This window comes from Microtus ochrogaster, unplaced genomic scaffold, assembly GCF_000317375.1.
Source record: "Microtus ochrogaster isolate Prairie Vole_2 unplaced genomic scaffold, MicOch1.0 UNK18, whole genome shotgun sequence".
In the NCBI taxonomy this organism is placed as follows: Eukaryota; Metazoa; Chordata; class Mammalia; order Rodentia; family Cricetidae; genus Microtus; species Microtus ochrogaster.
The window spans coordinates 5609730-5635733 of record NW_004949116.1 but is presented as its reverse complement, the minus strand read 5'-3'; the positions used below and the strand labels follow the sequence as shown (position 1 = coordinate 5635733).

Below are 26004 nucleotides of genomic sequence, written 5' to 3'. Positions count from 1 at the left end.
ACACACACACACAAAAAAGTCTTTATTTTTAAAGCACTTTGGGTTCACAGCCAAGTTGAGAACAAAGTATGAAGTTTTATTTTATATGCTGCTGCGTGCTCCCCAGCTGCCTTGTTATAGCATCGCCTACCAGACTTCACGGTCACACTGTTGTCACCAGAGTTCACTCTTGATGTTGTATGTTCTATGGACTTTGACAGCGGTACAATGTGCTCACCAGAGTGAGTGCTCTGAAAAATCTTCTGTGCTCCACTTGCTCATCCTCTTCCCCTGTCCCAGCACCAGTAGGCGCTGATCTTTTCTTTGTTTCCATAGTTTTGTTGTTTCCAGACTTTTGTGTAGCTCCAATCTACACCACAAAGCCCCTTGGATGGTTTCTTTTACTTAACAATGTATGTTCACAGTCCCTTGTATTTTTCATGGTTTGACATGAAGTTTGTAACATGAGGGCCTGGCCATTGGGGTTTCTGTTCTGCCCAGTTTCCACAGCCAGTAGCCCCCCAAAAATCACACAGAGTTTTCCATAAGTTATAAAACTGATTGGCCCATTAGCTCAGGCTTTATATTAGCTCTTATAATGTATATTAACCCATTATCCTTATCTATGTTAGCCACATGGCTCAGTAACTTTTTCAGCAGGGCAGGTCACATCCTGCTTCTTCCGTGGTCTGGGCAGGACTGCCAAAGGGAGCTTCCTGCTTCCCAGAATACTGTTCTCATTGCCCCACCTCTACTTCCTGTCTGGTTTTCCCACCTATACTTCCTGCCTGGCTATTGGCCAATCAGTATTTATTTAAAATATAATAGACAGAATATAGATGATTGTCCCACACCAGAAGTTTTGGGGGTTTTTTAGAATTCAAGGTCTGATCCTTTACTTGTTATTCTTAAAGATGTCTTTTTGACTGAATTCAGACCCAGCAGTAGAAGCTGTAAGAGCAGCCTGTGTCTCTTGACAATTCGTGTCTGGTGTTTTTCCTTGGCTTCCCTCATTCTCTTGGTGAAAAGTTTAGCATATTTTGCAGCCCACTCCTTATGTTTATTAGCGCATTGTTTCTTTGGAGTAATGCTTGTGTTGTAGGTCATATGGTATCAACAAGGCACCAAATCTTGGGTATTTTGGTACTGGGCTTCTTGCCTTCCTTGTTTAAGGGCTTTCTGACAGCATATTGGTGTATATCATCATTTTTAGAGATATTGAAAGGCTTTCTGATTCTGCTACCTCTTTTGGACCCTAACCGCTAAGACACAGTAGTGTCTGTCAGTCCAGGAATATCCCCTCTCCCATTATTATTATTATTATTATTATTATTATTATTATTATTATTATTATTATTATTATTATTATTTACAGCGACCAAGTTGAGAACATTCATATTGGCATCCACGATGCATTACCAAACAGATTTGCACCTCCTCTCTCCAGCTCTCTTTGTATAACAAGAATGCCCCTTACTCAATAGCAGGCACACTCTGTCATGGGTCAAGATGCCTTGCTTCATGGAAAGCCTTGCGTATTATTCCCATCACTGATTTGGACCACATAATCCTTCCACTCCTTGCCCAGAGTGTCAACAGCTACTTTTGTGGCTGTTTGCTTCTCACAGAAAGTACAAAGTTTGTGTTCATTGTCCACTTCAGCTTCATCTTGACATTCCAACTATATAAGAGGTGCCATAAAAAGAGCTGAAGCAATCTTTGACCAGACTAAGTCAGAAACCTAGAGGCAGGAGCTAAAACAGAGACTGTGGAGGAACACGTAGAAGCTTGCTTCCTTTAGCTCTCTCAGCTAGCTTTTTTATATGGTTTTGGGATGTGTCACCCACATTGGGCTGGGTCCTCCCATATTAATCAATTAAAAGTTAAGAAAATGTTCCACAGACATGCCTACAGACCAGTCTGATGGAGATAATGTCTTCAATTAAAGTTTGTTTTTTCCTTGTGTCAAGTTGACTGCTGAAACTAACTATGACAGCTAAGCTTCACATTTTGTGCACAGGAGGCCCATATATTATTTAATAAAATATTATGTATTGTCCTCCACTGCTAAGATGACTCGATCTTTGGATCTCATATACAAGAGGCTGAGTAGTAGGCAGGACAGAAGTCTTCAGGAGAGAAGAATAGGTCCTAAAGTTATTAAAGAAGAAACTTCTGGATCATATAAAACCTATTAGCCATCTTAGTCTGGATTTGATTTTTCCCATCTTCTGAATATGATGTAACATATGTTGTATTATGGAATTATTATACTTCATATTAAAATAATCTAGAATGCAATCTTGCATAAGAAGTGAAGGTAGCAGATTAGGGAAGTGAACGTTTTACTGACAAAACAACCCTCTGTGCGCACCACCCTACTCCTCCATTAAACTGCTTCCCCTGGGACTTCTAGAAACATTTATTCTTCATGAAACTGTTTAGTGGAAGGATTTTAAATAATTTATTATTCCTTGTTGTAGTGAGTGAGAAACATCCGCCATAGGCTCATGTGTTTGAATGTTTGGTCCCCAGTTGGTTGTGCCATTTGGAAGGGTTATGAGACTCATAGTTGGTGAATGTTGATGGAGGGATTACCTCACTGGGGAAAGCTTTAAGGTTTTATAGTCGAGTCCCATTTTTCATTCTTTCTTTCTGCTTCCTCTTTGAAGACAGATTGCAAGCAGTTGGCTCCCTGACTGCCAGGCTGGCCTCATATTCATGATGCCATGCCTTCCCCACAATGATGGACAATAGCCTCCCTGTAACCTTAAACCCAAATAATCCTTTGTCCCCAAAGTGGCTTTTTGCTATCACAGGCAGAAGAAAGGTAAATCATGAAGAAAGTGCTACCAGGAGTGGGGTTATTACTGTAATGAACTTGACCATGCTGCTTTCTGTAGGAATGTGGAAAGTTTTGGAACTTGGGGCTATAAAAGAGATTGGATGCTGTTGTCAAAGCTCTGGGTGACAGAAGAGCTGAGAACAGCATGACAGTAAAGACCTGGTTTATGAGGCTTCAGAGGGAGAGTGACAACTCTACTGAGGAACTGGCTATTGTTCATTCATGTGATATTTTGGGAAAGGATCTGTTTGCGTTTTACTCACATCACAGGAATTTGCATGAAGCTGACTTGGAAAGCAATGGGCTAGTTTCTTTGGTGGAGGAAATTTCAGGAAAGTATAACATTGAATCTGTGCTTAGTTATTACTGATTGTTCTACAGCTCTACAATGAAAAAGGACAAGTGGGGCAGAAAAAAATGAAAAAAAAAAGCAATTTGGAAAAGAAAAGAGCTCTAGGAAGGTTAAAGTTAGGGAAGGTCATGTACTGAATATGTTAAAGAGAGACTGGTGCCAATAAGTAAAGCCTCCTGTTCTGCACTGGAGGAATGGAAAGGTGCCCACAGGCAGGACCCTGCTCAGAAAAGGCCCCAGCTTGCAGACCAAACCCCTACAGGAGACATTCAGCAGCTTCAGCATACAGCGTCTGCAGCAACTGAGGTCTGAGTGGGGGATGGGGGCAGACTCCACCCTGAGCTGTTACCAAAGCATGACAGTGTCAACTATGTGGTCCTTGTTTTAGAGGCATGAGAAATGCAAAATTGCAGGGGTCATGCATTTTCCTCCTTTGCTTTCAGAGAGTCACTGGGGCCAGACAACACGTGGCAGGACTGCAATTTCTGAGAGGAAGCAGTGAGTGCCAGTAAATGAAGCTGTTAAGATGGAGCCTGCAGACAGAGATGCTGAGATGCCAGGCCTGTGGGGGACTTTTCCAAGGAGTGCTACAGATAAGGGTGGAACCAGTGTAAGAGAACTGTTGTGGCAGGCAACTGGATGGATGGAGCAACCTCAGCCCTTTGAAACTCAAGCCCTAGATACTAGACACGGAGCCAGTTAATTTGGCATTTGCCTTGTTGGGTTTCAATCTTTCTTTGGTCCAATCTTTCTCTGCTATTCCCCATTCCTCCCACTTGGAATGTATACTCTGTGATATTGTATGTTGGAAATATGTAATTGTGTTTCTTTTTATTTTACAGGAGGTTCACAGTTAAGTAATTAATCTGAGAAGACACTTTGGACCACTGAACAGCACTGGTAGTTTTGGAGACTATGGAAACAAAGTTGACCAAACACATTTTGCATCATGAGATGACCATCCTGAGCCTTTGGGAGCCAGAGGCAGAAGGTTATGATTTGAATGAGAAACATCCTCCATGCGCTCTGCATTGGAACACTTGATTTCTAGTTGTGGGGCTATTTGGGAAGATCATGGAGCCTTCAGTAGGTAGAGTCCTGATGAAGGAGCACATCACAGAGGTGGGGTGAACTTGGATTTCATGCCTTAACCCATGGTGACATCCTGTGTTAGTTACTTTCCTATTGTTGTGATAAAAAGCAATGACCAAGGCAACTTACGAAAGAAAGTGTTTAATTGGGCTCGTGGTTCCAGAGGATTCGCGTCTCTGATGGCGGAGTGAAGGCATGGCGGCAGGAACAGCTGCGCACTCACATCTTGAGAGAGTGAGTGCTCACATCTTGAGCAAGCATGCATCAGAGAACACAGGGGGAACACTGTGTGTCTTCTAAAGCCTCAAGGCCCAGCCTCAATGACATATGTCCACTAACATGGCCACACCTCCTAACCCTCCCAAACAGTTCCACCAACTGCTTGAATCAAGTACCCAAATGTGAGCTTATAGCAGCCATTGTCATTCAAAGCACCATATATTCTCTCTGCAATTTTAATCCAAATAAACCCCTTTTTTCCTGAGTTGCTTTTTCTCAGGGTCTTTTATCACACCAACAGAAAATTAAATAATGCATTCTTTGATTCTAGTTGTTTTTTTCTGGCTGTCTGATTGCATAGCTATGGTCTCGTGTGGATTGGCTAGCTGTAATTCTGGCAGAGATCAACCCTCTGCACCTCAATTGTTTGCCTTTGGTTTGACTGCATTTTATTCTGGTATTTCACCAGATGCCCCTCAGGGAAGTAAACGGACAGTCACGTTAGAGAAGAACTGGAAAACAATACAGTATATCTTTGTATTACCTTCCAAAGAATAGTTATTTACCCATGTACCCATTATTACTTATTACAGAGATAGAAACAAGAGACCAGTCCTGTGAGAAATCAGGATTTCATAGGTTAAAACATTATCTCATTTCTCTGAGGGTGAACAGAGACCCCAATAGGAAGCGTTTTGTAATACTGTCTGCTATGTGACTCTAGTACTTGGGAGTCTACTCATCCCATATAGGGAACTGACTAACTGATCAAAGTCCATCTTCATGGATGGACTTCATGGATGCAGTGAGTTCTATTGGGGTTGTTTATAGACATATGGATGAGGGGATACTTACAGGAGCAGAAGTCACCCAGTGAGAGCTGCACCACCAAAGCCCACCCCAGCACGGGTGACAGCTCATGAGAGCTGGGAGCCTGGTGCACCTGCACAGCCTGCAGGGAGCTCAGCAGGTTGGGGACTCTTTCCGGCAGCCCAGGTGTCCTGAGCCTCTTCTGGTTGGCTTGACAAACCGGAGCATCTTCTAGGCAGCTCAGCTTGGCTGAGAATCATCATGAGCTCTGTGCATTTGTGGCCTCTTTGAATCAAATTCTTTTTGAGGGTGGAGGGTCTTTATCATGTCATTGTACCACTTAACACATACTTTACTATGACACATATACTGGTAGCAAGCATATTGAATTCGGGCTAATAAGATGACTCAGCATTTGTTGCCAACCTTGGTGACTTGAGTTCAATTCCCAGGACCCTCATGGCAGGAGAAAAGCAAATCCTGCAAGCTGCTTTCTGACCTCCATGTTTATGTGTGATTCCTACATACTAAGTACACAGATAATGAAAACCCAAGTCATAGATAAAGGCTAACCACTGCATCTGCACACAAAGACACATAAGCAAGAACATGGGTGAACAATATTGAACATTAGAAGATGAAGCCTAACAAACACATAAGTTGACCACATACAATGAGAGGAGATGCTTAGTAGAATCAAGATAGAGACTTGTTACCTTGACAACACAGCTTAGCCTAAATTGAGGAAAGTGAAGGCAAAGAGTTCAAAAATAATGCTGGTTATTTACACTTTGGTGTTGATGTGGGAGTGTCATATATCAATCTGTTGATTTCATTGGTTAAGGAATAAAGAAACTGCCTAGGCCCCTTGATAGGCCAACCCTTAAGTGGGTTCAGTAAACAGAACAGAGGGCTGGGAGAAAGAAGCTGAGTCAGGGAGTCACCATGGTTCCCCCACTCCAGGCAGATGCAGGTTAAGATCATTCCTGGTAAGCTGGCTCGTGGGCTACAAAGATTAATAGAAATGGGTTAGATTAATATGTAAGAGCTAGCCAATAAGATGCTGGAACTAATGGGGCCAGGCAGTGTTTAAAAGAATACAGTTTCTGTGTAATTATTTCGGGTATAAAGCTAGCCGTGCAGGCGGCCGGGTGCTGGGGATGCAGCTTTGCCGCTCTTATTTCAACATGGTGTAAAAAAGTGAGCTGGTTAGTGTGAGCAAGAAACAACCAGGTAGAAATCTAGAAATGGGGCTGACTTACATGATAGGGAAGAGGCTTGATGGTGTTTTAAGGTCAGAGTCTGGAGATCATAGACCAGTTCCAGGGATGAGCCAGAGGGAGCAAAAGGACACGAGCTGCATTGTGGGTTCTACCAGGGGCCAGCGCTCACCCTGAAAGCTCACTCTTGGAGGAAAAAAAGAGCCAACTGCACCACATTAACTCAAGCTGTGCCTTTATTTTTCCTGGGTGTCTCCAAGAAAAGAAGGCTTTCCTTCCTTCTTTGTGAAGATGCAACTGGTCTCAGTCTGAAGTTAAAGCCAACTAGTTGGTCAGGCTGAGCTGACCTGGGAGGAATAGTCATGAACCCAAACTGTCCAAAAACTGTGAGAGAAAGGAGAACTTAGCATTCTGGAGCAAGGAACATCTCAGTTCTGGGAAGTCCCTTGGATATGTGAGTCTGGCAAGACAAACACCAGAACCATATGCTCTACTCCTGCACCTTCTGAAAAGTGAGTGCCAGGCCAGGCCAGGCCAGGAGGGGAAAGGAAAGGGTGTCTCCACAGTATGCCAGAAACCCTGGGTAAGTTGTCTTCACACCACAATCAAATACAAGAGACCTCCCAGGAAGGTAGTGACTTCCCTGTCCAGATTACAGGGGGCTAGTCTCCTTATAGCTCCCACCAAGTGTAGCCTTGACTAGTGTCTGAGATGCAGAAGAGAATTGGGATTTTCCACAAGGAGCAGACAGAAACTCTTTAGCTCATACCCCAATGTGCAATGATGGCCTGGAATTGCAGCCCAGATGCCCTTGGATCCCATCAGAGAGCTACCTCAGCCAGAGATTCGCCACCAACCCCTGATTGCTCCCACAGTCACCACAAGCACCAGAGTAAAGGTTGTTTTGCACTTTGCAGGGTGTAGAAAACTTATGTTCCCTTGCTCCCTCCCAGGGTTCCCCAAACACAGTGCAGTGCCCCACACCCTATTCACAGTCTCATTGTGGCAGGGCTTGGTAGCTTCCCTCTTCTTCTTTTTTATTTGTTTGGGTTTTGTTGCTGGTTTGGTTGGTTTTGGATACATGGTCTCACTATGTAGCTCTTGCCTGCCTGGACCTCACAGAGGTCCACCTGCCTTTGCCGGCCAAGTGCTGAGATTAAAAGTCTGCACCACTGTGTGTAGTACAGAGGCCGCTTGTTCTTCCTGGCCACCCACTTAGACCTGAAATAATCACACAGAAACTGTATTTGCAATGCTGTTTGGCTAATAACTTAAGCATATTTCTGGCTAATTCATATTCTAAACTAACCTATCTCTATTAATCTGTGTATCGCCACATGGCAGTGGCTTACCTGGTAGTGTTCCCAGTGTCTGTCTCAGACTGAAGATCCATGGCTTCTCCCTGACCCCCACTTCTTTCTCCCAGCATTCAGCCTAGCCTTCCCTGTCTACCTAAATTCTGCCTTGCTATAGGTCCAAAGCAGTTTCTTTATTAATCAATGGTACAGAGGGAAATCCCACATCAACTGTTCCCAAGTTCCTTTCTAATCTTTGAGCCTCTGTGTCTAACACAGTTCATTGTCATGGTAAAATCCTCCTTGCATGACAGTTCCTTTCTCCCTATCCAATTTCTGTCATTTTACTCTCCCACTTCCTCCTATCCTGAGGAGCTAGGAGAGTCTGCAGGGATCTTGCAGGTCCATCCATATTGGCTCTGTGTGTTGTTATACATGATCACTAGAGGGCAGCAGACCCTCATCCTTCCTTAGAGCCAAAGGAAACAACATGAGCAAAATCAACTCTTGCGGAAAGAACGTTCTGGGTAAAGGCCAACTTGACAAATGTCACTCTGCTAAACCACAAAGGAATTACATGAAGCTTTATGTTCACTTTAAGCATCCCCCCCAAACAATCAAACAAACAACAAACAAAAACAAAAAAGCTGGGCAGTGGTGGCACATGCCTTTAATCCCAGCACTTGGGAGGCAGAGGCAGGCGGATCTCTGTGAGCTCGAGGACAGCCTGGTCTATAAGAGCTAGTTCCAGGTCAGGCTCCAAAGCTACAGAGAAACCCTGTCTCAAAAAAACAAAAAACAAAAAACCCAAACTTTAAGCATCCCCCTCCTCCTGCCCCACTGCAAAGCTTACCGGTTCATTCAAGATTGCCTCCCGACTGCAGTTTTCTATGGTTTTCTCAGTTCTGGAGCAGCCTGGATTTGCTAGCCTTTAGCTCCTCCCTCACAGGCACCTGCATGTGCTGGCTAAAGCTTTCACTTCATCAGTTTCATGAGATGGTTTTCTAGGCATTGACCTGGTGCCCAGGGTAGGTAGGGACTGTCCTCAGAGTAGGCCTTCTTTATTAAGGAGGTGAGGGGAGTGGGTGGGCAGAGGGGAGTGGGCGGTTTCCCTCACCAAGGTATATCCTGTATGTCCCCTGTCCCCAATCCTTCATGATCATTCTATCAGCACAAGCACATTTTACTTCAGATTTCTATCAAGAAAACCATGTCCTGTGCAGTGTGCCCCTTACTTAGGACGTATAGATCAGATTGGGTTGCAGGGACGCAGTGAACTCTCTGAGTCACTTGAAAACAGGAACATATCTGTGTTTTGCTAGCTGGGGAGAAGCTTTGACTCACCTACGAGGTAGCACTGCATTCTGGGAGGAAGCAAATGATTTTTTTATGGTCTTACCTTCATCTTTGGAGCAGTCCAGGCTGAGTGAGGTGGTGGTGACGATGAGCCAGGAGGAAAACCTGCTGGATTTACCCCAAATTGGCTTTGTTCAACACTTCTGACTTTGGTCTTTGCAGAGAATAGACCTGCTCTAGCTTGCTTCCTGTTGCTGTGACAAACACCGTGACCCAAAGCAGCTTTGGCTGGAGAAGCTGATTTTGGTTTACAAGTTATAATTCATCTTAGAGAAGCCAGGCCGGAGCTCGCAGCAGGAACCTCAAGGAGACCATCAAGGAAGGCTGCTTACTGCTCGTCTCTCCGGCTTGCTCTGCTATCTCTCTTTACACAGTTCAGGTCCACCTGCCTCGGGATGGCACAGGCCACTGTAAACTAGGCTGTCTGATATCAATTAGCAATTAAGAAATGCCTCTCAGACAAGGCTATGGGCCAGCCTGTTATAAGCAATCATTTAGTTGAGGCCTCCTCCTCCCAGATGACTCTAGATTTGGGTCACCCTCACAGCAGAAGTTCACTGGGACAAGACCCAAGCTGGCTCTTCTGTTATGTGAACAGCTGTGCTCCCATAGCCTTCAGCCACATGGTGGCCCCCAAAGGCATCTCTAGAAAAGCTATGCCAGTGTGTTCACGCTGGCCCCACCCTAAGCTTCCGTGTTCATCAGTGAAGGGTGTTCTGAGTTTCCTCTTAGGCTTTACTGATAATACATGCGTTTAGAAACTTCTTTCTTCCTAGAAAAATAGGGAGATTGGGGTCTTAGTGACCTGGTGAATACTTGACTCTCCTTGTGTGGCTCCTGGCCCTCTTTAGGATTCACTTCCACTGGCCTAAGGCTAGAGATGGCCACTTCATCCCACCAAGGAGCAGCTGGAGGAAGCCAGGTGGAGCCCAGAAGCTGCAAGACATCAATAGGACAGGGGGAAGGACCAAGGTATGTTTCCGTGCATATGTGTGTGTGTGTGTGTGTGTGTGTGTGTGTGTGCGCGCGCGCGCGCGCACTTGCGCGCACTATCAAAACCTTTGGGGGAGTGTTTGGCCCATGGAAGGCAGCCTGTCCTTTGCCAGCTTTGATTTTAAGAGCCCGGGGACAGTTTTCTCTAGGCAGGAACTATGCCATTCCAACTGAATCCAGACAGGTGTAGAATAAACTTCTGGAGAAAGTATGTGGGGCTGCTTCCTGCCAGGAGGTCTGTCAAGGAGGTGCCATACCCAAGGGGGAAGAGGAGTGTTGATTGGGAGGTCCGAGAGCCTAGCAGATGGCATCGCAGGAGTTGGGTTCTCAGGAAGTCATCAGGTGCTATGGGGATTGTGGGTTTCCTGAGGCAGATGGCAGAGTCTGTGTTCTAGATTCTCTCTTCTAACATTTCCCAGTCCTTGTACAGAAGATCAGTTAGTTATGTGTTGGAGGAAGTCCAATTTAATCTAAACTTCCCTTACCTGTGAACCCTCTCTTATGTTAACATACCCACTGGTTAGGACAAAATTTCTTTCTCCACTGGGCTCTGGGGGGGGGCCTCTCTGACCTCCTTTCTCTGTGGCCACTTGTCCCTTGACGTGGGATGAATCCATGTGTCACAGAAGCTCCTCCCATGGCTGAGCTCATGGTACCCTCTGGCTGCATCCTGAGAAGACACAGAGAGGGACTTATGTACAGTCTTAACTGCCAGTATAGGGTGATGATTGTGTCCTGGTGGAAACATCTGCTCTCTGTCACCAAGACCTCTGTGCCATCAGAGTGTAAGGGCTTGGGGACTGGAAGCAAACATTTTGCTGAAGCTAGTGATGTCATCCTCACTTGACTCTACCTGTGGATTCCTGAAGCATGAATCATGGCTAGGGAGAAATGGCACCATCTATTTCCACATGACCAGGCCCATGTACAAACTGTGATCCCTCTGTGCCTGAGCCTCTTGCTGATAATTGGGTGACTGCAGGAAGAGGCTGACTGGCACCAACAGAGTGGGTCATGCTGTTGACTTGATAACCAAGGTCTCCCTTTGCTGTGGTCAGTTTTTGATGAGCACTCAGTTCTCCTGGTTTTCTTCCCTTCAGGTCCTTCCAGACACCTCTTCCAGACCAGCTTAGCCCTGATTCCCCAGACATGCTGTTTCCAAATCTACACCACCCAGCCACATTGTTGGCTGGAGCCCACATGTTGGTAATAGTTGCATGTCTGACCATTTCTTCTTCTAGTGAAATGAACCAAGTGCACTGCTCAAAGTTCTGCCCACAGAGACAATATCCTTCTGACATTGTCCCCAAGAGATGCCCAAGACTGGGCCACCCTGCTGTAGCTGTCCTCTCCTGGTGGTGCCTACATATTGTACAGAATCATCTATCAAAACCCAAGTCTCCCTTTGCTCTGTCAACTGATTGCAGGGGACTCCCTATGCGCTCACAGACTATGGCCTGGAGGGAGAAGGTGGTGTAGCTGGCGTAAGGGCAATGGGGATACTGCTTCGTGAAACCAGTTCATCCTTCTGATCACATACATAAGACTTCCATAGGATGGAGGGCTGGTTGTCCATCTACCTGATGGCCTGGTAGAGTGTCTTAGTGCATCCTTTACTGCTATCACCAGATATCTGAGGCTCCAAGTCCAAGATCAAGGGGTCCATGCCTGGCAAAGACCTTCAGATTGTGTTATACTATGATGAAGAAGTGAAGGGGGCAGGAGAGTGCATAGGAGGCAGCAGGAGGGGTACAAACTCACCTAAAATGAACACATCTTTGTGTATCACATGATACAGTGCCTGTGGAGGCCAAAAGAGGGAATTAGATCCTCTAGAACTGAGTTGCAAGTGGTTGTGAGCAACCATGTGAGTGCTGGGACCCGAACTCAGGTCCTCTACAAGAGCAGTCAGTGCTCTTAACCGTGAAGCCGGCTCTCTTGCCCCACAAACTCATTTTTATAATGATCCACTCTCCCCATAATCTGGAGTACACTCCCTCCAGGAGGGTATGGATCTGCTTGTGAGTGCAGAGTCCCTTTCCCGAAGCTTCTTCTCTTAGGTTATCCCCCAACACTGCTGAATGCTGGATGAAGTTCCCAACTTTGGCGGAGGCATTCAAATCATAAAACTTGACCCCTAGACCTCAAGTTTGTGTCTGAGTCACAACCAGGGCATACTCATGCCATCTGAATCACTCCTGAGGTTTTAATATGCCATCCCAGCTTTAACCAGTCTTATCTAAAACAAATTAGGATGAAACTCCAGGCAGGGCTTATCCTGATAAATTCTCCTCCAGCTGTGAACCTGGGAAGTCAAAACAAAGGCTTTTACTGCACAAAGGTGAGGCCAGTACAAGGCCGATTTTCCTATCTCAAAAGGGAGGTGTAGGCCAAAGTGGATAACAGACCACTTTAGCAGTCTAAAACCTAACAGGACAGACAACGTTAAACCTAAAGATTCTACAACTGTCTTTACTCATATGCTGTCTCTTGAACATGCTCAGGGTTTGGCCTCAACACTCCAGCAGCCCCATAGAACAGCTTCCCCGAGCTCAGCCTGGGCAGCAGCTCTCACAGGGAGTGAGACACCTGCAGCCGGCCCAAGCAGAGCTTGGATGTGAGGTATGCTGCTACCTCACATCTGTGTCTCTGAGGTGGTCTTTCCTCCATAGCTAATATTCTAAAGTGATATGTTTGACCATCGCTTCTTTTATTTTTTTAAATAATTTATGCTTTGCATACTTTGGTGTGAAGGTGTCAGATGCCCTGGAACTGGGGCTATAGACAGTTGGGAGCTGCCATGTGGGTGCCAGGAATTGAACCCAGGTCATCTGGAAAAGCAGTCAGTGCTCTTAACAGATGAGCCAACTCCCTGACCATTGCTTTTTTAGCTTTGATATTTGGAGCCACTCCCAGGGAAAACCTAGGCCCAAACTGAAGGGAACTCATGGATATTAGGAAGTACATTGACTCCGTGTGGGCGTGAAGAAACTGCAGGGGCCAAGTACATGCAGTAAAAGCACAGAAAACTTCGGTGATTCATCACAGATTTCTTTCTAACATTTTTGTCCATGCTTTTCTTCATTTTCTAAATATGGTTGAGAAACATGTTATTGCTAGTGAATGAGGAACTCTCTAAGGAGACAAGCCATTGTGGAATTCTATGAAGGAAGCTATGAAGGAAGCACACGTTTAGCAACGGCCACTTCTGAGATGAGCTCATGGCGATTTCGTGTTCTTCCTTAAAATGTTTATATTAGGCCGAGTCCTCTAAAATAAATATCAAAGTTTATAGTCAGGACCACATGGGCCAGGGATAAGGCTTAGTTTGTAGAGTGCTTGCCTGGAAAGCATGAAGCCCTTGGTCCAACCCCTGCTGTAGGCTAGGTGAGCTGGTGAGTTAGCACAGGCGCTCTGCTTCTCTCAGTCACCGTGATTGCAAGCACGTGCTACCATAGACCTCCAGGCCTCAAACTAGCAAAGCAAGACCTTACAGCGGAGCTGCCTCCCAACCCAGTGGTTTAAATTCTCAGGGAACAAGGAGGACCACCTTCCTGTGGTCCCTCTCCACTTGCGGTGGGTGGAGCACTGACACTCAGCTCTTGTCTCAACAGCACCAGAGGGGGCCAGGAGGACAATATCAAGGGGAACCTGGAAACATCCACGCTGCGGCTCCTGCTGTTAGGGAAACGTGGCGCAGGCAAAAGCGCCACAGGAAACACCATTCTGGGTAAAGCCATGTTCGAGTCCAGGTTCAGTGACCACATGGTGACCAACCGGTGCCAGAGTGAGAGTGTGACCCTGAGAGAGAAGCAGGTCATTGTCATTGACACCCCGGATCTTTTCTCCTCACTGTCCCGTGCAGAGGTCAGGCAGCAGAACCTACAGCAGTGCTTGCAGCACTCGGCAGATGGTCTCCACGCGCTGCTCCTGGTCATTCCCATTGGCCACTATACAGAGGAGGACAGGGAGACCATTCAGGGCATCCGTGCTGAGTTTGGCCCTAAAGCCTCCAGTCACATGATTGTTGTCTTCACTCGGGAAGATGAGCTGGGTGAAGACTCGCTGAAGGACTACGTGGAAAGCAAGGGCCCTCTTAAGGAGTTGCTTGGAAACATTGGAAATCGATACTGTGCTCTCAACAACAAGGCAAACAGGAAGCAGCGGGAACAGCAGGCATCCCGGCTCCTAGATCTGACTGAGCAGTTGGTGGAGGAAAGCCCAGAGCCACATTTCGTGCCCTTGCCAATGGAAGGCTGTGGAGCCCAGGTAGGACTGGTGGGAGGAAGGTAGTCCTGAATCAGTGGACTATCTTGTGTGTTTATAGGTTTGTTTTGTTTAGGGAGTTGTGTTGACATGCTGTCGGGCGGGGTTACTCAACTGGTGGCTTATGTTTGAGGGTTGAACGACTCTTTCGCAGGGGTCTTATGGGGTCGCATATTGATATTTACAATATAGTTCATAACAGTAGCAAAGTTACACTGATGATGGTTGGGGTCACCACAACATGAGGAACTGTATTAAAATGTCTCAGCATTAGGAAGGTTGAGAACCTCCGCTCTAGAGCAATAGGAGCCATCAAACTGCTTGAATGTCAGCCTGGGACCTTTGGACTTACCTGGAAAGTTAATGGGAGACAAAACCCTTGTCTCCTGTGGCCCCTCATGGTTCTGAACACACTGGACTCTACACAGCCTTTCTTTAGACTTCACAGGAAAAAAAAAACCAACAGCAACAAAAACCCCACCCAGTCTTGTTTTTTCCCCACTTCTCCTTCTGGCTGTTTCAAAGACTTCCAAGTCTCTTTCCTGTCTCTGGCCCAAAAGACGATGTTCTCAGTGCCTCCTTAGACTCTCCTTCATTTCTTCATGTTCTTCCCAGAAGACCCCTCACTTTTAGGTCCTGGAGGACCATATGTGGTCCTCTGTTTCTAAAGCTGTAGCCTTAGCTCAGCTCTGTTCTGCCAGCTCAGGCTCTGTCGGACCCTGACACTAACTCACCCTTGACTTGCTCAAACCTGTCACCACCCAGCACCCTAAAATCTCTTAGAGTCCCGCCTTCCTCTCCGCTCAGCCAATGGTTGTGTTGCTCCGCACAGAGCCTTAGCTCTGAAACTATCGCTCTCTGATGTCCATGGAATCACTGAAGGTCTAGTGACATCAGCACTTCTGAAATCCACCTACTTCTGCCCTCTAACATACTGACAGTTTTCACCTCATTCACGTATGGACGTCGTCCACTTCATGTCACATATAATCGCCAGCTGTTAGTCACATTTTATTCTTTAACGTGAGAGGAAAATGCATTTGCTACCAAGGCAGTTACAGAAATGCAGACTTCCTGTGAAGAGCTGACAACCAATGGAGTGGTTTCTGCACAGACGCCAGGTCCTCACCACATGGGGTGAGCAGGTGAACAGCAGTACAGAGGCTTCTGCAAGGCAAGGGTCAAACAGAAGGTGAACCGTGGCACCATCTGCTCAGAGAGAAGCCACAAAACTGATGACAAATGAATCTAAGCAGAATAGCAGCAAGAGAGAGTCAGCATTTACTGAGAACCTACTAAAGGCCAGACTCACACATCACCAAATACTTGCGTGAACGCCATGTAAGGCTGTTCTGCAGATGAGGAAACAGGCTCATGACATCTTGTCTCCCACACCGATGTGTGCTTTGTGTCTCTTCCCTGAGTGAAGCCTGGCACAGGGATGCCAGCAAAGAGAAGAGGCTCCGAATGACTCCCACAAGAAAACCTTGCTGAAAATGCTCAGCATCTTCTCGCTGATCTTAAGATGAATCATAATTCCCGACTCAGCTTGGTTGCTTGCCCTGTATCCTGCTTTCTATGCTGGTCTCACTGGCCTTCCCTCCCGTCTTGAGTTATGCTCATGTCCACTCTGGCACTGTGCACCTGCACAGCTGCTCTGCCTTTCTTCCCACCCTGCACCAGCTCTGTTCTGTGGATCTAGCCACTCAGCATCAACTCACTTCCTCCATCTCCTCGGCCTCTTGACTCTCTCATCCCTGCTTGGCTCCTCACTTCTCTGCCCTCAGGATACCCCTTATGTCAGTCACTACCAGCTCAAGGCTTACAATAGCTGCCTCCCTCCAAAGCCCATGAGGATAGAAAACACCCATTCTGTTAACCACACTGCCAAGTTTTGTGGAAAAAATGATGTTATAAGATGTACCTGGAATTTGCTATGGAGATTAAATGAGATGCTTAAAAAGTTGTTAATAAAGAGATGTTCAGTATTTCTTAGCTGTTGCTATTGAGATGTGGGGGGTTTAGAGGGATTATGAATATTAAGGATTTCAGGGGCTGAAGAGATGGCTCAGTGATTAAGAGCATTTACTGCTCTTGCTGAGGACCTGAGTTCAGTTTCTGGTAGCCATATGGGGGCTTACAACCATCTGTAGCTCAGTTTCAGATCTGTCGCCCTCTGTTCGCTCCCACAGTCATTGCACACGTGGGATTTGCATAAAGATGTCAGCAAAACACTTACACATGTAAAATAAAAATGATAAATAAACCTTTTAAAAATATTAAGGGGGCTGGAGAGATGGCTCAGTGGTTAAGAGCATTGCCTGCTCTTCCAAAGGTCCTGAGTTCAATTCCTGGCAACCACATGGTGGCTCACAACCATCTGTAATGAGGTCTGGTACCCTCCTCTGGCACCAGACATACATGCAGACAGAATATTGTATATATAATAAATAAATAAATATTTAAAAAAAATAAAAATATTAAGGATTTTAGCAATCCAAAAGGGAAAATATATAAAGATAATCTGTACAAAGATTCTTACCACAGCGTCTTTTGAAGTAGCAAAACCAGAGCTAACCCAAAGACCCCCCACTGAGAGGACAGCTGCCTCAGTTGCACACGCCCACAGTGTAGGGTAGATGCCCCAACCGTAAGGAGCGGGTAGTACCGTCTAAATTCACTTGTGTAGGTGTGAAGTTTATGATACCTAGTAAATTGCTGACCAGGAAGCCCCATGAATCTCGCCTATGTGTGTGGACTCTTGTGCATATTTGTATAAGCACAGAGAAATATAGAGGGATATGTAAGCATTGACAGCTGTCTCTTATAGATTGGATATGGAAGATTATTAATTTTTTATATCATGCATAGCATATTTACATTGAAACAATGAGAAAGAGAGCTAGAGAGATAAAAAGAGAGGGAGAGGGGGAGAATCAAATACATTAAAGACGTTGCCTGAGAACAGGTAAGGAAGCAGAGGCAGACTCTTCTGACTAGTCTGAGCATCAAGAGATAAGATTAGAATGAAGCCCAGGAAGTTTCCAGGAATAGCCCATCTGCAAGACTGAAAGGCATTGTTTTCATGTTAATTATGTGTTTGATTTTTCACACCTGGTGGGTTGTTCTCAATTTAACTTCCCATCAGAGGCTCAGTCACCACCCCAGGGAGCAGCAAGGGAATGGGGTGCTGGGAATGCCTCCATCTCTGGGAACCTGCTCAACAGCATCAGTGAGACTGAAAACTGGGCAGGAGCACAGAGAAACCCGAGGACCATGACCTTACTGTGACCTCTTCCTCCTCAGCAGATATTCTGTCTCCAGTTGTCTGTCTGTCTGTCTGTGATTGCGCAGAAGACTGTATTTTTAGCTATGTGTATGTCATTTTCCCCTTTATCTTTTAGGCTTGTGGGAATAAAGCTACATATGAAGGAGGGGACAATCTGCGTGGTAAGTCGATCACCCAAGCTTTTAGACTCATGTCTACATTCTTTTAATGCATTGCCCAGCCAAAGTAAGGTGGAAAACTAATGAATCAGAAACGAAAGGTCCATGGAGACCCAGCGGCTCCCGGAGGACTCCTGCAGGCAAGGTGGAGCACTGCGATGGTCCTAGCCTCCCCTGTTCTGTGTATGGAGTCAGCCTTGCTTTCCATGGCTTTCCCCCTAACTCTTGTCTCTTCTTCCTGGTCACGAGTCTTTTATTCCTGATGGTGACCAGGGCACTCCTCATGGATGGCACCAGCTCACAGCATCTTTGTATAAACTTCCAACAACTGTGTGTCTTGTGCAGCAGCACAGGCCGGCACACAATAGTAAGCAGAATGCCTGCAGTGAGGACACACAAGGCTTCTGAAGCCACAGATGCATTTTGAGCTTCTTTCTGGGTCAGCCCTGTGGAAAAACTGAAAATCTCAAAGTGAAGCTCATAGACTGGGAAGTTTCACAAAATAACAAAAATGTCATTTATGAAATTTAGTAATAATAACAATAATTAAAACTGACGTGGATTAGGAAATAACATACATGTACTTCAAGCCTCAAAGTCTGTAAACTTATATGTACAGCCCATGTACAGTTTATAGCATCTCTGCAGGCACACTAGCGGCCATGGAAGGCACTCTTTTTCACAAGATCATCAAATGAAGGTGTCTTGTCAACACACTGAGTTTTCAGGCCTTAGGGATTAAAAATTCAGCCAATGCTTTTAGGAAAACCCTCAGGACATGCATGTGCCGATGGCTGATCTAACCCAGGGGACACCTCAGCCCGTGGGGCTGGAGAGAACTTGCAACGGCACATGGCTTGACTAGGCGGCTCCAAGGAAGTCGGGTCTCTTTGGACTGGGTGCTAGTAAGCAGTGGGGGGTAATTCTACAACTAGAAACTCTAGGAGTTATTTTGTCCTCAGAATGACAAGGTTAGAGAAAGGCCACTGCTGTCCTTGTAGTCGCTAGAGGGATCTTTTGGAGCTGTTTGGCCATGGTCCGGGAGTGCTGGCATCTACCATGGGACTGATGGTGGCTGAGAAAGAAGAAAACGCCTCTAGGTCTGCTGTCTTCTTCCTAGCACCTGTGTCATCCACTGCACTGTGTGGGCTCTCTGGATTGAGAGAGCCCTCATTTGAAAAGAAATAACAAATGGAATAATACGATAATTTTTTTTCCTTTAGTGTTCCTTGGGGGGGGTTACAAGACAGTGGTTTCTGCAAGGGCTTTTTCACAGACCCTTTGTTTTTGGCTAATCCTCCTTCCACCCCCTCATCTCTCCAGTATGCACACCCCTTCCTCCTCAAGCTTCTCTCCTCTCATCTACTTTCCTTCCACCTATGTCCTACCACCGCTACCTCTGCAAGGGACCCTACCCTCATACTCCTTCCCAGTTGCTGCTTCCACAGAAACTCCACACCAAGCCAGCAGAACTACGAAGGTCAAGCTTGGCTCCACATATGAGAGAGAAGACAAGACGTTTGTCTGTGGCCCTGGGTTACACCATCAGTATAACTACCCCCAGTTTCATCTATCTACCTGTGACCTTCATTTCTCTTCGTGGCTGAATAATATCGCATTGTGTATATGTATGAACATATGTTCATGGTCCATTCGCTGGCTGATGAATAGCTAAGTTTCCCCCATTTCTTAGCTATTGCGAACGGAGCAGCAATAATCACAGATGAGCAGAGATCTCTGCAGGGTGGTATAGAGTCTGCTGGGTATATGTCAAGTGTCGAATGGATGGGTCAGAGGGCAGTTTTATTTCCATTTCTTTTGAGAAACCTCCAGACTGAATTTCAAGACATCTGTACCACTTTTTACCCCCAAACACTATGCAAGGGTTTGTTCCCTTCCTCCACATCCACACCAGCATGTGCAGTCATTTGTGTTCTTGATGGCCATTCTGACTAAGGTTATAATACTCTTTGGCTTGTGTGGCTTGGGGGAGCACTTGAGAAGCAGCCATATTTGTATGGAAACCTGAGTAAGCAGCTTGTGTGGACAGTAGGGTGAGGGGCTCTTTCCTATGTGCAGGGTGTGAGGGCAAGGGGGAAGTGTGGGGAGCAGGACTCAAAGCCGGACTCAAGTTTTCCTCGACCATGAACCCTTTGTAGCTGCTCCATGCCTGTCAAGTTACCGGAGACTGCCCGGGTGTTATCCTCTCTCACCCTTTCAACAGACTGGGGCATCCTACCCTGTGTGTTCTGAGAGTCAGAGGAGAACAACTTGCCCAAATGGCAAAGGGACATAGCAAGGACTCATTGTTTTGTTTTCTAGTTCCATCTAGACCTAATTTTATTCTTCTTTATATCCAAATAAGACTGATGTACACACATATATACATATCACATTTGTGGTTGAGTGTTCTCATTTGTATATGTGTACATGAGTGTGTACAGGTAAGTGTGAACATGCTTGTGTATTGTGTAAACATGCAGGCCTGAGGACAACCTCCGTGTATCACCTTAGGTACCATGCACTTTTTTATTGAGACAAGATCTAGTCCTGGCCTGGAGCTCACCCTGTAGATAAGACTACCTGGCCAAAGTGCTCTACGATCTACCTGTCTCTGCCCCCAAGTGCTGGGATTCCAAGTGTGCACCATCATGCTTGGATTTTAATTTTTTCATGGGTTTAGGATGTTGAGCTAGACTCCCCATTCTTACAAGTTGCTTAGCAACTGACTTGTTTCCTAATCCCCATACCACATTTTCTTCATTTAACTGTTATTGGTTTCTAGGCTTATTATTATATTGTAAATAATGAGACAATAAACACAAATGGTTAAGCATTTTTTGCATGTTAATTAGAAAGTTAATATAAAAATAATATCCTCTCCTCTGTGAAGAACATTAGTTCTTACAGCCTCCTTTCATAGACAACCATTGCAGACTTCCATAAACACAGATGAATTTGTCCCATTCTGAACTTCAGATAATGGAGCCATACACAATGTCAGTTTTGTGTCTGGATTCTTGCACTCAGCATGAGTTTCATACATGTTTAAAAAAACCCAAACAAACCAACAACTGGGTATTTGTTGTGTGAATGTAAGGCTAAGGGATATTTACTAACCAGGTTGTCACAGCCCTTGCCTTAGCCCATGACATCATGCTTTCTTACTTGCTTTTGAAGAATGAGGGACAGCGGAAGTTCAATTTAGCAAAGCCGTTCTCCTGGAAAATCCTGGGCTTCCCATAGTCCTTCTAGTTCATTCCTCCTTCCTGTGGTTTCTACCTGGGTGGCTGGGCTCTGCCCGAGGAGAAAGGCCTGCACAAGCAGAGGGTGAGGCTTTGTAGAGTAGTTCAAAGCTGTATTCAACGGCAGGAGGAGACACTGGGTCTATTTTTTATTTTTTATATGTTTTGTCTCACAGGTACAAAGAGGAAAGAGTCTCAGCTTACAGGACATGATGAGGATGTGGAGATGCCGGAACTGAGGGTCCTCCTCATGGGGAAGCACGGTGTTGGGAAAAGTGCGGCAGGAAACATCATTCTGGGGAAGTGGCCCTTTAAGACTCAGTTCAGTGAGCAGCAGGTCACCAAGGACTTTGTCTCCCATAGCAGGATCTGGAACAGGAAGAAATTTCTGGTCATTGATTCTCCAGAGATCTCATCGTGGAAGCCTGATGCAGCTGATGTCAAGAAACTCACCTTTCCAGGTCCCCATGCCTTCCTGCTGGTGACACCACTGAGCTCTTTGATAAAGTGTGACGACAAGATGTTCAACCCCGTCAGACATATTTTTGGAGAAAAATTCACCAAGTTCACAATTATTCTCTTTACCAGGAAAGAAGATTTAGAGGATCAGGCTCTAGATGAATTTATAAGTAAAAATAGTAATCTACGGGACCTCAGCTCGAAATTTGGAGAAAGATACACCGCTTTCAACTACCGGGCAACTGTGGAGGAGGAGCAGAGCCAGGTGGACAAACTCCTGAGCAAAGTCGAGAGCTTGGTGCAGCGCAACGGCAACAAGCCTTGCATCTTCAGAGAGAAAGGTACGGCTGGGCATAGCAAACGGTTTTGGGATCCAGCGCTTGAGTGTAAGGCATGGTCTAGAGCTATTACTTTTTGAAGGAAGTGCAGAGAGTGAGAAAAGGTCTAGGCTGGAGGTGTAGCTCAGTACAGTGCTTACCCAACTTGCACTAGGGTTGATCCCCAGCAGGTCATCAGCTGGGTGTGATGGTGTATGCCTGTAGTCCCAACACTTGGGAAGCAGAGTCAGGAGGACCAGGAGTTCAAGTTCATTGATTGAATCGTGAGTTCAAGGTCAACCTGGGTTATAAATAAGACCCTGTCTCAAAACCAATTTACAGAAACTTACTTTGGTGTCTTCTTCAAATTATCCTAAAGGTACAAGTTTTTTTTAATGTACACTCTCATGGCCCGTCTTTAGTTCCTTCCTGACCCCATCCCACGTCTCCAGCATGGAGACCTCTCCCGATCCCCTTGCTGTCTGCTGTTGCCAGGACTCAGCACTCAGCTCAGTGATGACAGTTTCAGGTCACTGTTTTGCTTTTCTGTTTTCTTAACCCAGAACCCTCTCTGGGTTATTTATTCTTCCCTGCTTTGGAGATGGGGAAACTAGAAGAAAGTGTAAGTAGGGCTTGGAAGATGACTCACTGACTAACAAGCATGAAAACCTGAGTTTGATCCCCAGAACTCATGTCAAAAAAGCCAGATGTGGCAGCGAACGCTGCATTCCTGGTACTGGACCACACAGAGCCCTGAGACTTGCTGGACAGCCATCCTTACCTACTTACCAAGTTTCAGGCTAGTGAGACTCTGTCTCTAGAACCAAGGTAGCCTGTGGCTGAGCAATGATAGCTGTGGTTGTCCTCTGACCTCTCTATGAATACCATTCATGCATATGTATACCTGCACATACATGTGCATCTAAACATACATTATATGAACACCCTTATATGCACATACTAGGGAAGTAAAATTAGCAGGGAGAGCAAGAGAGTTAGGAGCTAAGACATGACGAGGACAGAGAGCCTGGATGCTTGTGGCAGATGGGAACCATGTGGCACTAGATGAGGTGATTCCAGCTGTTACCTGTTGAGGAAGGAACTGCCCATCTTGTCCACACTCCCTGCTCTATGGACCTCACCTGAGGTCTTTCCCATTTCTACGCCTCTCGTCTCTTCCTGCTCAGATGTGCTTACCCAGGAAGACTAGTGCCCCAAACGGCTGTCTCTGTTTATGGCCCATTATACATCCCACCTGGAGGAGCTACCTAAAGAAGTCTAGGGAAACAGGAAGGCCAGGAGAGAGCATTGGAGAAACTCAATTTGAAACAGGTTTTAGAGAATAGGAAGATTTAGATGGTTGGGGGGAAAAGGGAGACACCACAGAGAGTACACACTGGAAACTTCAAGAAAAGAAATATGACCGGCTGAGCATGCCTCTTAGGAGAAGATAAGAATGGCCTTCACGGAAACAGGGCTTCAAGTGGCAGGAAGGTTGGATTAGACAGACTTGACTACCCAGTCAATGCACAACATGAGTACTGGAGCATGTGTGTGAGTGTGTGCTTGCGTGTGTGCGTGTGCACGTATGTTTTGCCTGTGCTGGTGCAGATCAGTGATCTATTTTAACCCTTTAAGCATAGCTATGAGACTGGGTTCAGCAGGAGTAGCTCACCAGCTGTCCTGGAAGGAAGACCGAGATGGGCTTTCCTCCCTCTTTGGTTTGAGGTAGACATTAGTGACTTGACAAGGAGCTCATGATGGAGGACCACTGAGAAGAAACACAGTTCAAAGTGCAAAGGCACCAGGAACATCCAGAAGGGTAAATATAATCAGATCTATGCACCTACAAATACCTATTTATAGGGAACCTTCTCTTCCATCACCGACACCACAAACAACAGTGTTCCTGGGCAGTTATTTTAACCAGGAAGTTTCTTTGACTCATCATTGAAAGACACAGTGAGGTTCATCCTGCTTTTAGTGAATTTTAGTATGAGACAACCAACACAACTGGTAATCCACTGGTAGAATGTGATGCTTTTTTCCCCCTGAAAATCTAATTGTACGGACTAGATTTTTGAATACTCAAAGACATTTTGCTATGATTATTAGGAGCTTGCACTAGGGGGACTTACTCACAGTAGGAACAGAAGATAAGAATGAAATGTGTGGACTAGACCCAGCAAAGGTAAGAGGCAAAGATAAGGTCACTGTTTCTTTTAGGTACCAGGGATTAAGATGAGGTCCTAGAGAAGGGAGCAGAGTAGATCCAGAGGCAGAGGTATGCTATCTTCATAGATGAACATTGGACAGAGCATTGTCCAAGTCCCTCTGTTGAGTTCATAGACCACATGAACTGGGCACACCAGTCTCATGTGTGGGTAGAGCCGCTGGGGGATGCCTGGTGAGCTTAAGGGTGAAACTAGTGCTGTGAATAACTTGGAAAGATGAGTTCTGCATTTTCCTGAGTCCTTCCCAATTTCCTCTGCAACAGAACTCTTAAACATCATCCTCTTAGGAAGGAGTGGGACTGGGAAGAGCGCAACTGGGAACACTGTTTTGGGGAGACCTGCCTTCCTGTCTCAACTCGGAGCTCAGCCCATCACCAGTAGGAGCCAGAGCGACAGGACGACCGTGGACTGGCAGGATATTGTGGTGGTGGACACTCCATCATTCAGCCAGCTGCCTGATCTTCAAAAAGATCCTTCCAGGTTAAAGGAGGAGGTCAATTACTGTTTATCTCTCTGTGAGGAAGGAATGAAGGTTTTTGTCCTGGTACTCCAGCTGGGGCGGTTCACCCAGGAAGATGAGGCAGCGGTGGAACAACTGGAGGCCATTTTTAAAGAAAAAGATATGAGAGATATGATTGTGTTGTTTACACGGAAGGAGGATCTAGGGGATGGAGACCTTCATGACTATACTAGTAACACAAAGAACAAAGCCCTTAAAAGAATACTTAAGAAGTATAAAGGGCGAGTTTGTGCTTTTAATAACAAAGAAACCGGTCAAGCCCGGGAGACCCAGGTGAAAGATCTGCTGGCAATAGCCAATAGTCTCAGGGATGACCATTCCGATTCATGGGTGCATGTTGGCCATCAAATTAAAACAAAAATTACTAGTGTGTTTAAATAATGAGCTCAAGTGAGCAATCAAAAGGTCCAGGACATAGGGATGCCATCAGACAGAGGTGGATGGGATAAGGGATGGCGGGACTGGTGGGATCCCCTCAAAGAAAGTCCATGACTTTAAAGACTGAAGGATAAATGCATCTCATGTTGGATATAGGTGTTTGGATGAATAAATTGTCAAGTTAGGTCAAGCAGTAGGGAATTAGAGGACAAAGAGAATAAGGTAGAGAATATTGGAAATGTTTTGAATGTCAAGATAATATTAAGGGTCAAAACCATGTTGCCAGGTCAGACAGAGTCAGGATTGACACTCAGGTCAATGTTGAGCCCCAAAAAGATGGTACCTCAAGAACCAGGGGATCCAGACAGATCCAGACATGCACACATGCACACATACACACACAGAGACAGGGCCAGCATTCTTGGGCATGGCAGAAAGTGGATATGAACATCAACGTTACAACTTCATTCTGTCTTTGTGCCCAGCTTCACTACTAGTGTGAAATTTATTTCCTGGTGTTTTGTGCATGACTGAGAAGATCTACTGGAAGTGCTTGAGGTGGACCATATGTGAGATGAACAATATGAAACCATCTCCAAAGTGTATTAACGATCAGGCATTTTAAATATCTGCTACTTTCATATGTACCTTGAGGATAAAATAAATAACATATATGTTTAGTTAGCTTCAAGATTAACCTATTGGTAGGATAATGAAGTCTCAGAATTGATATGTTTTTGTTATTATACTTTATCTTAGGCAAAAGGTCAAGAAGTGATTCTGCTATAATTGAATGCCACATCCATCTTAACACAGTAATTTGTAGAAAGTGCTTGTATAAGTATATCACATTGGATGAGATAATAAAGATGAATTGGATTGTGACTTCACACTTTCCTTCTGATGGCATTTTTTTCTGGTTTAGGGAAAGAGCCTAATTTCTCCTCCTCCTCCTCCTCCTCCTCCTCCTCCTCCTC

The 26004-nt window shown here is 45.6% G+C and overlaps 1 protein-coding gene and 1 pseudogene across 1 annotated transcript; one reads left to right on the top strand and one right to left on the bottom strand.

Moving 5' to 3' along the window:
• Positions 1 to 874: 874 nt before the first annotated feature.
• LOC113458386 lies at positions 875 to 9217 on the bottom strand (annotated as a pseudogene).
• A 654-nt stretch (positions 9218 to 9871) lies between these two features.
• Gimap8 (GTPase, IMAP family member 8) lies at positions 9872 to 25881 on the top strand. Its single transcript, XM_005367489.2, has 5 exons — positions 9872 to 10140; positions 13776 to 14430; positions 17832 to 17877; positions 21296 to 21919; positions 24393 to 25881. Exons 1-5 carry the CDS (start codon positions 10049 to 10051, stop codon positions 25028 to 25030), a joined length of 2055 nt encoding a protein of 684 aa, XP_005367546.1. The 5' UTR covers positions 9872 to 10048; the 3' UTR covers positions 25031 to 25881.
• Positions 25882 to 26004: the final 123 nt, after the last annotated feature.